Source organism: Rutidosis leptorrhynchoides, chromosome 6, assembly GCF_046630445.1.
Source record: "Rutidosis leptorrhynchoides isolate AG116_Rl617_1_P2 chromosome 6, CSIRO_AGI_Rlap_v1, whole genome shotgun sequence".
In the NCBI taxonomy this organism is placed as follows: Eukaryota; Viridiplantae; Streptophyta; class Magnoliopsida; order Asterales; family Asteraceae; genus Rutidosis; species Rutidosis leptorrhynchoides.
In genome coordinates, this window is record NC_092338.1 from 356,418,535 (window position 1) to 356,430,789 (window position 12,255).

At 35.3% G+C, this 12,255-nt stretch overlaps 2 protein-coding genes across 2 annotated transcripts; one reads left to right on the plus strand and one right to left on the minus strand.

Moving 5' to 3' along the window:
• The first annotated feature begins 923 nt into the window (after positions 1–923).
• On the plus strand, positions 924–6,762 carry LOC139854817 (syntaxin-71-like). Its single transcript, XM_071844098.1, has 8 exons — positions 924–989; positions 3,817–3,897; positions 4,003–4,128; positions 5,562–5,727; positions 5,844–5,929; positions 6,426–6,494; positions 6,570–6,614; positions 6,706–6,762. The coding sequence occupies exons 1-8, from the start codon at positions 924–926 to the stop codon at positions 6,760–6,762; spliced, it is 696 nt and encodes a 231-aa protein (XP_071700199.1).
• A 1,030-nt stretch (positions 6,763–7,792) lies between these two features.
• On the minus strand, positions 7,793–8,158 carry LOC139854818 (uncharacterized). Its single transcript, XM_071844099.1, has one exon. The coding sequence runs from the start codon at positions 8,156–8,158 to the stop codon at positions 7,793–7,795; it is 366 nt and encodes a 121-aa protein (XP_071700200.1).
• Between the last annotated feature and the right edge of the window lie 4,097 nt (positions 8,159–12,255).

The window sequence follows — 12,255 nt, forward strand, 5'->3', positions numbered from 1 at the left end:
GAGTGGTCTAACAAACAATCTAATTAATTAATATTAATATTAATTCTAATACTAATACTTACATACTAAAAGTGGTGTCGGTCTTCGTAGTTTCAGTTAAATCGAATTTTCATTTTTAGTTTGCGTTTACATTACAAACGGTCCCTCAACTTCGTCTATATTTACACAACGGCCCCTCAAGTTTACACTTTTTCAGGGGTGAAAAGTGTAAATATGTAATTTTATTAAAATAAAAGAAACTTATTCCACTCGAATTTATAACGGGCCATATCTTCTCGCTCGTTGCGAGTTAAATTTTTCCGAGACTAGCGTTCAACTCGAAAAAATCTTACGAACACAACGGGACTAACTATACACTAAACGGACACTTCTCAAAAAACGTTAAACACAACGACAGCCTGTATCTTTCCGCTCGCCGCGAGTTAACTTTTTTCGACATGAGTGTCATACTCGAAATAATTTTATGAACAAAACGATAAAAAGTACGTTTGAAACGGACACTTTTTAAAAAACGCTAAAAACAACGACAGCCCATATCTTCCTGCTCGCCGTGAGTTATATTTTTTCGCCTGCATCGTCAGACTCGAAATAATTTTATCAACAAAACGAGACTAACTACGTTTGAACCGGACAGATTTTAAAAAACAGTAAATACGACAACACCAACAACGGCGCTTAACATATGGGCCGTTTTCCCTTTTGTAAATACATGAAGCTAGGTTAAATATGAATACGCAGGCTGAAAGCTCCCGTCGTATCGCGACGGACCCAGACTAGTTATAAACTATAAAGACAACAACTAACAAACGAGCAAAGTCAATCCCCGCTAACAACTAACACGCTAAACAATTTTCTGTGACTTCTTCAAAGTCAAAATTAAACTCGTGAAATTTAAACTGAAGTAAAACCTAATCGCAGGAACAATGAGCGTAATCGAAATTCTAACTCGAGTTGATGCAATTTGCAAAAAATACGACGTCGAAAAGCAAAGAGATTGTTATGAACTTCCTGGATTCGATAGAATCGGAGAAGCAAACAAACAACCTGGAAGCTTTTGAACAAGAATAGCAACGAAGTTGAATGTTATTGATAGATGAAGATATTGATCAAATGATCACAAAGATTACTGAGTAAAGAGGGAGAAGTGTTTTCACACACATACATTTCATAAGCTACCTACAACTACAATTGAAACTAATACTTATACTAGCTATGTTCCTACTGGTTCAGTTAGTCTGTTGAACCCGATTCTGTTATTTCCAACCATGAACCCACGTGCCAGCCACATGCCATATATGAGAACATAACAATCTTCCCCGCTTGAAATCATTCTTGTCCTCAAGAATGTGAAAAAGTAACAGCATCTCAAACAACAGACTCCTATATTCAATCAATTCCCATACCTGGGCAGGCTGGAATTTGTACCATACACTCATAACGATAGCAACCACATATACATCTAAAGGTGGTCTCAAATTATGATGAGCCACATTGTCACACTTTGAAATGCAGGAGGCAGTCTGATCTTCCAGGAAACAATGGAGTGAACTCTGATGTTCAATCAACTCCTCGACCGTCATCACTATCTCGTCATATATAACCCATTTAAGCTTGTACACAACCAAATGAGCAATCTTAACATGAATAGTGCTACCACCAAATCTACAACTATTATTACAAAGTTCTAACCACGTAGTATTATCTTTAAAGCAGTGACCTTTCCAGTGTGATTCCGAATCTTTTACAATCAAACTGGTCCTAATGAAGCTCATGAATAGATCAGCATCATACAAAAATGCATTCAACTTATTTCCTATTGAATTTGACAAACATATAAGTCCCGGCTTCCATTCAAATGTATCCACAACTATCGAAACACTTAGTAACAGCCTTGTTCTCTTATCTCTAACAAAAACAAACTCCACAGACCTACATGATCTCTTAGGGGTCTCTAGTAGAGCGTATACATTAGCACCATAATCTTGGGCAAAATTCATTCTTTGTTGACTTTTCTTGACCATTTCACTGTCATTATCATTAGTAACACCAGAAGCATCAAAAAAATCAATAACCTTTTCACTATGAGTGAATTCTTGGTCATTTTCATGAACGCCATGTTTTTTGCCAAAATTGAAACCATGTGCATCTACCATTCCATTATATTCATTTGATTCATCTATCATTTCTACAATGCTACGAGTCTTTTTCGTTACTGACCATTTCCATATGTCACAAGTGACCCATGCCCTTTTCTTTCTATACCATTTCCAATCATCAAGCATTTTTAGATAAAAAGATGTTTCGTTATCGTAAAGAGCAGTATCCGTTTCATTATTAAACTCTTGAGCAAAACTACTAACTTGATCCATCCAAATCCTCTTTGAGTAACAATCATTACGATAATTTTTTAAAAGATAAGTGAAATTATTGGAGTTCACATTTTCTGAATCATTAAGAATGGACTTAACTGTGAAGTGTACTGATTTTGCAAAATCAGTAGCCTTCTTAGATGCTGCATAAACTGGGGTACATATGAAACTTGACTTGTTCTCTTTACTCTTTCCACAATTTGTTTTCGACTTGTATTCGTTCACGCCCTCCATATTATGAGTATATTCAATATGTGTAGCGTTAACACATTGTGTCCTGCCAAAATCTTCATCAAGTAGCTCATCAGGGTGATCAATTATTTCAGACCCTTCAACCTCATGAGTATCGTATTCGTTGATTACGTGACTTTCATTCTTGTCAACAATTTTAAGAATGTCCATCACTTCAAACTCAGCATGAGAGGTTACAACTTGGGTTCCTTCATCAGGATCCATTGTTTGGGTTGTTTGGGTTGGTGATTCATCATTTTCAAACATGACCCTGCCATTAGAAGGAATGCTTTCATGTGGACATTGTAACTGGTCAGCTTTATCAGCACTTAATCTGTTGATTATAGCTATTGTATCTTCTTGTACTCTAGCCAAACAACAAGCATCATAAAGAGATTTGGGTTTGAACAAGCTAACACCTTTCTTGATTTCTGGTTTCAACATCCAGATGAATATATCGATGAGACATGACTCATGTATCCTTTCTTTAAACAGATCAACAAATCTATCATAATACTCTTGAACCGAACCATTTTGTTTATACTTCATTACTATTGACATTTCATCGAACACTTCATGTGCAACTTCTGCCATGGATGAACTGCAATTTTTTTCTCTTTCAAAGTCACCAGAGAACTGTGGTACGAATTCTTTATGTACTCTATATTGATTACAATCAATCACCCTACCGGATTTTGTTCCCACACAACAGAAATTTAGAATTTTATTTTCTTTTCTTTTATAAACCAAATCAAGAACACATAATCGAGAGGTAGATGAAATGGTACAGGAACGTGGCTCTTGATACCAATTGTTATGAACTTCCTGGATTCGATAGAATCGGAGAAGCAAACAAACAACCTGGAAGCTTTTGAACAAGAATAGCAACGAAGTTGAATGTTATTGATAGATGAAGATATTGATCAAATGATCACAAAGATTACAGAGTAAAGAGGGAGAAGTGTTTTCACACACATACATTTCATAAGCTACCTACAATTACAATTGAAACTAATACTTATACTAGCTATGTTCCTACTGGTTCAGTTAGTCTGTTGAACCCGATTCTGTTATTTCCAACCATGAACTCACGTGCCAGCCACATGCCATATATGAGAACATAACAATACTGGTTCAGTTAGTCTGTTGAACCCGATTCTGTTATTTCCAACCATGAACCCACGTGCCAGCCACATGCCATATATGAGAACATAACAGAGATCTCAATGTTTCCGGTGATGATGCTTTTGCCAGGCTTTACGCTACAGTTGAATCTGACATTGAGACTGCACTACAGGTGATATAATGTTTGAATCTCTACGTTCTCGTTTCTATCTGATATCTAGGGTTTTAAGTTTAAATTGATGATTTGTTGATAATGATGGTGTGTTATTGATATCAGAAAGCTGAGACAGCTAGTACTGAGAAAAATAGGGCTTCGGTTGTGGCGATTAATGCTGAGATACGGCGAACTAAGGCAAAGTTACTGGAAGAGATCCCTAAGTTGCAGAGATTGGCAATGAAGAAGGTTCGATCTTATCTTACTCAATTTTATTTGATCAGTTGTAAATTGTTTGTTTTCAGGTCTAGTAGTTGTGTGCTATATTTGAACCTTTGAAAGTGTATATTTACATACTTAGGGCAAGATTAAATTGTACCGAGTAATGACTTACTTTAGCCTGTTATCCATTCTGAATGTAAGCACAGTTAAGTTGAACGTTGAAGTATTGATGCCTTTATGTATGTGGTTGGGCTGTAAGTACTCTTTTTTGGATGTTAATAGAAATTTATTTGTCCTCTAAAGAAGATCAAGCGGAGAGATTAAGTAGTGTGGTCGATTGGTAGGTTTGGTGCTGTTATGGAGTGTGCAATGACTGCATTTTTCAGACTGAATGGGCAGATAATCACTTGAGCAAGAAGCAAATGATTAACACCAAACCATCACAAGATGGTCTTGTGGTTGGCACATGATATCCTCACTCACTAGAGGTCTTAAGTTCAAACCTTACGAGCAGCACATCTTGGGTTGTCCAGGGAAAGGGTTGGAAACTGCAATGGTGTAACCCGGCTAGGATACATACATCTTTATAGAATATACTCGCCCTCACCGGGTAACCTGAACTGGGAAAACTTAATCCGTTTATATATGGTTTGCTTTATCTGAAATTCGTATATCTGAATTTTAATTTTTAGGTTCTTAAGCGTACTCTATTATGGCTACCAAGTAATAGCCATTGCTATTTGAGAAAAGATTTAAAGCAAACCATGCGCCTTGTCCCTCGTAAACAATTGAAATTGGGCCTAATTAACGTAGAATGTGAACAATGTATCCAATGCTTTATAGAAAGCTTTCATGTATGATAAAACAGTTATGAACAACTGAACGTATTACTGAACTTGTACTCCAGTTGCAGACTCCATTTTAAGATTAGGAACACAACCCTCTCATGATGACTCTTCTTTTATCAACTTGAACAAGCAGGTGTATGCCAATAGCCCTTGTTGCTTCGATAGTCTTACTAGTGTTGGCTGATTCTTGCTATAAGATAAACAAAATGATGACTAGATGAAAATTTGACAATCTTGACGCTGCACAATGATAGGCAAAACAGTAAGGTAAATGCTAAACATAGAAAACATAGGTAGAGCAAAGCATATAAGACATAAATATACTAGAAGGAAAAGATCACGAACGGGGATCTATTATTTATGAGAAGAGAATGTCGCCCGTGTTCTTATGAGTACAAATTTAACATCCAGCTGACACATTTCTGAAAACATTGGTCAATAATCTTAAAGTTGTAACAATCTTAAATGATTTATTGTTCTTCTTAGTTTTCTAGGACTTTATTATCATTTTTATGTGTATATTGTCTGGCTAAAGTACTATGACATTTTTATGTCCTATTTTGGAGACTTAAACTGTGTTGAAATAAGTTTTAGACATAAATTATATAACAGGTAAAAGGACTTGCACCCGAAGAGTTTGCAGCTCGTAATGACTTGGTTCTTGCACTTCCTGATAGAATTCAAGCAATACCTGATGGGGGTGCATCTGCACCCAAACAGTCTGGTGGAGGTTGGGCGGCTTCAGCCTCTCGTACAAACAATATCAAGTTTGATTCAGGTACTCCATTGTTTTCATTAACCGGTCGATATTATTACCGTTTGTCCAATTATGTGGTGGTTGGTTTCATTCTTCTTATATGTTTGACTTTTTGTTAACATGAATATGATATATAGATGGGCGATTTGATGATGATTACTTCCAGCAATCTGAAGAGTCGAGTCAATTCAGGAATGAGTATGAAATGAGAAAAATAAAACAGGCATGTACTTGTGATTTTGAAGAGTCAACAAGGATTTGGGCCAAATTGTGTAGTTTTATTGCGGGTCAATACGATGGTTGCAAAAATCGTTACTCGGGGAGTACTCGGTCTGGACTTTTTTGAGAATACTCGGATGTTGACCAAGTTTGACTTTTACTGATTTTGACCGAGTTGTACGAGTAATTTCAAGTTTTGGCCGATTTTGACCATTTTGGCCGAGTTCTCGCCGAGTTGCAAAAACCGAGTACTCCCCGAGTTGCAAAAACCGAGTACTCGGCTACTCGCCGAGTAATTCCGAGTTCTGCAACACTGGTCAACACAACACTTTTTGTTTAAGTTTCTGTAATTTGTTTTGTAACCTAATTTTCTACAGTATATGATTAGAATGTTAAATGCATTAACATTGCACATTGTATGTAAATGGGTTGAGATTGCCACCTCAACAAAATACTTCCACTTACCTTTTCTTTTTGTTTTTATTGGAGTATTTTTTTAGGATCAAGGGCTCAATGTGATATCAGAAGGTCTAGATACATTGAAAAACATGGCACAAGATATGAACGAGGTTTGTTATCTTGTACTTATACATCTTGTGTTGAGACGGTTATCGAATTAAATCTGATACTTTAAATGTGTTCAGGAAGTAGACAGGCAAGTTCCATTAATGGATGAGATAGACGACAAGGTTGGATACTTTTCTCGTTTGAGTTATTATTGATTACCCTAACTTAGTCATATGGTTGCTCAAAGTATTATAAATGGCGCTGGTATTACAGGTGGATAAAGCGACTTCAGACCTAAGGAATACCAACGTCAGGCTTAAACACTGTTAATCAGGTAAAGAAGTTATAACTGTACATTCGTTTGGTATTATTGGTTACCACGATTATCTAACATGTTTTCACCGGTATGTTTCCTTTTTGGATAACAGCTGAGGTCTAGCCGGAACTTTTGTATTGATATTATATTACTGTGTGTGATTCTGGGAATTGCAGCCTACTTATACAAGTAAGCTCAACACATATGTTGTATTGATATTATATTACTGTGTATAATCATCTTATGACTTATTATATATATAAATCACTTGCAGTTCTGATCATAAAACTGAAGTACAGATATAAGAAAATTGAAAACGAAACATATATACAATTTCTCGTACAAACAAATTGACTTTACATTTGACCTTTTCAACTTGCAGTGTTTTGAAGTGAAAGTTTATGAACATAATGAAATTAACATGTGGATTGCTCTTGTGGTGATGATCTTCTGGTGTGCTTGAGTTATGTATGTTATCACACTTAGACTAAAACCTTTCTTTCTTGTTGTAGTCATTTACATCTATGCGTGATATGTTCATTGAACAAGATTATTATAAATATAACAACGTATTTCATTTCGCTTTTTGTATTGTATCGTGTAAAAGTTTTTTGTATTGTATCGTGTAAAAGTTTGTGAGAACGATTATGAACTTGGGAAGGTGCTTTGTTCAGTTGTTCATGTTGTTGGGTGGGTGCTTTGTTAGTATACAACGTACCCATATAAAATCTATTAAAGGGTGGTTTTGAATTATTGTTTATTTTATTTTTATGCAGTGAAGTTTTTTTTTTTTTTTTTTTTTTTTTTACGGCGAAAAATTGAATTGTATTAAATGGAAAGATCTTCATCAAAGCAATGAAGATACAATACAAGTTACAATGACGGAGACGAACTCGGTATAAATTGAAAGTACAAATTGACATTACAATTGCAAAAATTAAAAACATAGTAAATACAGATTGTTCTCCCATACATACGAATGGACGCCATTGCAAAAGTTGAGATTAGTAGCCCATAGAAAAGTCTTTAACTTGATATTGCGGATCAAAACCGAACGACAAGTGAACTTCCCATTGAAAATAAATCGTTTCGAGCCAACCAAATTGCCCAAATTGTGGCGGGACCAATTACTTTCCAAAACTTGGAAGCCTTAATGCCCATCCCAAAAAACCATTTAAACGAAAATTCTTCAATAGAACCCGGCATAACCCAATTTAAATTCCACCAAGAGAATAACTCCGCCCAAACATTAAACGACCATTTGCAATGTAACAAAAGATGATTGACGGTTTCGGTATCCTCCAAACACCAAATGCAAAGATTCGATTGCGATGACGGTAAAATGTTCCTTCTAAAGAGCACTTCTTTGACGGGAATGCTATTGCGAATTGCGAGCCAATGAAATAACATGATTTTTGATGGAACGTTGTTACCCCAAACCACTTTTGTCCAAGAAGGTGTGGTGACCACATTAGATTGTATCAAAATACGAATAGCATCGGATACCGAAAAAGACCCATTGACTGAAACTGACTAGGCCACGTGGTCTTCCACCGAAACATGGAATGGTACTTGGGAAATCAGAAGCATCATTTCATTAAGGCATTTGGTATTAAAGAAGGAAAGTGGATGTGCTAATTGACAATCCCACTTGCAATTGTTTGGTAACAGTGGGTCATGGGCTCTAAAATCCTTCACAGTGGCAAAAGGTTTAAGACATGAAGCATAAAGGTAGGGTATGTATCCTTGAGGGTGCAATTATTTACCCATGCATCATGCCAAAATAGAATACATGCTCCATTGCCAACTTTCCATTTCCAAGCATTCGAGCCAATGATATCATTAAGGGAATTATCATGTTGCAAATTAAACAAATCCCTCCAAATTGGTGAAAGTTGTGAAGATAATAAAGAAGAAACATTATTGGTAATTTTACCTTAAAAAGAAGAACCGAATTGCTAGGAATTGCAATTGAAAACGATTAACCAAAGAACCCGCCATTCGACCTCTTGAACCGTTACCAAGGCCGCGGGTTTGGATTTATGGATTGGAGAATCATATTCGGCCATGTTTTGCATCATATTCCCAAAATTGACCATTTCTTCTTGAAAAGTAAGTTTCTTGCCACCAAATTGACAAGAAGATATGTTGTTGTTTTTCACACACTTACCATCTCCAATGACATGGTTGATTTCATTTGAAGTGTCAAACATACCCGAAAGGTTAGGAATCTGCTCATCCCATTCTTGATCATTTGGTTTGCTTTTTGACGGATTTTTGGAATTTTTATTAAGGATGAAAGGTTCGACATTGCTTGTATCAACACATCTTGCTTTAACTTTTTCACAAGAGTCTTTACAACCTTTGTTAAGGCACTGATCACGGAGAATGTTTTTGACAGGACTGGAGGATTTAATAATGGCAGCAAAGGAAGAAGAATTAGCAGGTTCAAAAGCTTTGGTTGAGGAAGTAACAGGTTTGGAAAGGGAATCGGCTAAGTTGGAATTTGGGGAGTTTTTTTGGGGAAAAGGAAACAAGGGTAGGATAGTCATTTAAGGTTAAAACGGACATGTTTCATAGGTGGAGTAGGAGTTGAAAGGGACGTGTCATTGTTATCTACATGGTCAACCACTTGAGCCACACTTTGTACTTTGAAGAGTGATGTTTTAATCTCAATCTCTGCATTCCTGAGTACTTGATGTGCGTAGAGGTGTATACGAAATAGTTTATATTTTACTAGAAAATACTATTAAATACGATACAGTTTTACACAAGTTATTTATTTATTTATAGAGTGGATATACCTAAACCTTGCTACAACACTTATGGGCAGTGTACCTAATCGTACAGTAGTGTAGTTTTTAGTAAGTCCGGTTCGTCCACAGGGAACTAACCAAGTTTAACGTTATATTTTTAAAACTAAATTTGTATATAAATATATATATAAATATAAGAAGTATTATTATTATTATAAAAGGGGGTTTTTACCGTTTAATGACCGGTTTGTCGATTTTAAAACTTTAGTCGCAGTTAAAATCTAATGTAAAATATTAAATATATAAAAGACTTAATTTAAAGCGTAAAGTAAATGACAATAATTAAAGTGCGATAAATAAAAGTGCGATAATTAAAATGACAATAAATTAAAGTGCGATAATTAAAAGTGCAATTAAATATGAAATAAAGGAATTATGCTTATTTAAACTTCCGTAATCATGATGTTTGACGTGTTGATTTTAGTTTATTATCATGGGTTAATTGTCATTTGTCCTGGATTATTCAATATGTTCATACGGTTTTGTCCATAATAGTCCATCAGTCATAAATATAAAGTGCGAGAGTCTTCGTCAAATTATCCTTATACCCGAAGTCAAATATTCCAACTAATTGGGGATTCGAACTGTAACAATGTTTTATTACTTTGTTTAATGAATACACCAGGTTATCGACTGCGTGTAAACCAAGGTTTTAATACTTTGTTAACAATTACACCAATTACCCTTGAATGTAATCCACCCCTGTTTTAACTAATCCATTAACTATTAATCCAGTTCCGTGTCCGGTAAAATGAACAATTATTGGTATTTATAGATATCCCGCCCACCGTACCCGATTAAGCGTATGTGGTTATTTATAGATACGTCAAATTATAACCTTTATATTAAATTAACGAGGTATCGTTAAGTTAATATAAAACTCATTAATAGCCCATAGTCTAATTTCCACAAGTGTCATTCTTTTATCCAAACCCCAATTATGGTCCAAAGCCCAATTACTCAAATTTAATATTTAGCCCAACATCATGATTACTTCGGCATTAAATAAGCATAATAATAACTTAGCTACGAGACATTAATTTAAAAAGGTTGAACATAACTTACAATGATTAATAATAGCGTAGTGTTACACGGACAGAATTTCGACTTACACACTTACAACATTAGCTAACATACCCTTATTATTATTAAATTAAAATTATAAATTTTATATATATATATATATATATATATATATATATATATATTACGTAGGGATTGAGAGATAGATTAGAAAAAGGTGTGTTTGTGAAGTGCAGAATTCGATGGCTTTTATAGGCCCACAATTTACTGTGTAGCTCCGCGAGTGCGGAGGTCTGAAATACAGCTCACATTATGATCCAAAACGTGGGCTGCGTAAATATATATTATATTATATTCTTGTGCATAGTTGACTTGTAATTTTTGGTCCGTTGCGTCGCGCGTTGAGAGTTGACTTTGGTCCCGGTTCCGGATTTTCGAACGTCCTTTTGTACGATTTAATAATTTGAACTTTGCGTTTTGCGGCTCGTACTCTTGTACTTTTGAGAAGTTTCTCATCAATAATTTGAACCTCTTTGATTGTACTTTGTACTTTTTAACTTTTTGGTCGTTTGCGTCTTCAATTAGTCGAATCTGCCTTTTGTCTTCACCTTTTAATATTTAAACGAATATCACTTGTAAATAGAACAATTGCAACTAAAAGCTTGTCTTTCTTGAGGGATAATGCTATGAAATATATATTCGTTTTTAGCATTATCAAATATTTCCACACTTGAGCATTGACTGTCCTCAAGCAATATAGTCTTGAAATAAAAATACTAGAATCACTTCTTTATTCTTCACACTTTGCACATCAGTGATTTCTATACGGCGGTATGAACAATGGTAGTAACGATGTGGTTTACAGTCCCACATGATTATCAAAATTTAGATCCGTTAGGAAATTGGATCTTTATGAAAACATTTAATCTTTTGAAAATTTAATCTAGCTTTTACCCTAGATAAGTTTTCCGGAATAACCCTTCACCGGTGTTTGCAAAATGTTTTTGTGGGTTGTGTGGGTTTCAGATTTGAAAATTTTAGCTCAAAACTTGCGGTTTTGTGTCATCCACTTGCTAACCTTGTATTGGGAAAGCAACACGTCCAGTATACTTGTTCCGTATATTACCTTTCGGTAAACTACCGTTCGGTTGTAAAGGAAAGCGTTGAACAAGCAACTGTTAAGGCAATGTCCCGTGACATGCTTTTAATTATGGTCTATATCGTGTCGGATGCAATTACTATCCTTTGTAGTAGAAATAGCAAAGATCACCCTATAATTTTTCGGTCTGGCACAAGGTCCTGTCTTTGACCATGCTATGCAACCACCGTTCTTACGGTTGACACCCGATTTGGTTCAGGTGACCTAATGAATTCCAAGTGAATTTTTAGAATTTTACGTTCAATGGTAATGAACGCATTGAAAATGAGTTTTCAGAAAACAAATTGGCTTGTAATTTGATCAAAATATTTTCCCGTTCAAGTTCGAGTTTAGATATCATTGAATTCCATGAGTTTGTAATTCTCAATCTTTAAGGTCAATCTCAAGGATTGAGTAATATCAGTCTTAAAAGCTGATTTTTGATCTTTTAAGGAGATTATCCTTTCTGGGGATCTGATTCATTAGTCTTATAAGCTAATTTGCATGGTGCCTCCCTATTGTACGAGACA

Excerpts from the sequence above, each read along its gene's own strand:
- LOC139854817 (XM_071844098.1), top strand. The coding sequence starts at position 924 with ATGAGCGTAATCGAAATTCTAACTCGAGTTGATGCAATTTGCAAAAAA. Across the intron at positions 990-3,816 it reads AATACGACGTCGAAAAGCAA|AGAGATCTCAATGTTTCCGG; the intron begins AGAGATTGTTAT and ends TGAGAACATAAC. Across the intron at positions 4,129-5,561 it reads AGAGATTGGCAATGAAGAAG|GTAAAAGGACTTGCACCCGA; the intron begins GTTCGATCTTAT and ends ATTATATAACAG.
- LOC139854818 (XM_071844099.1), bottom strand. The coding sequence starts at position 8,158 with ATGTTATTTCATTGGCTCGCAATTCGCAATAGCATTCCCGTCAAAGAA.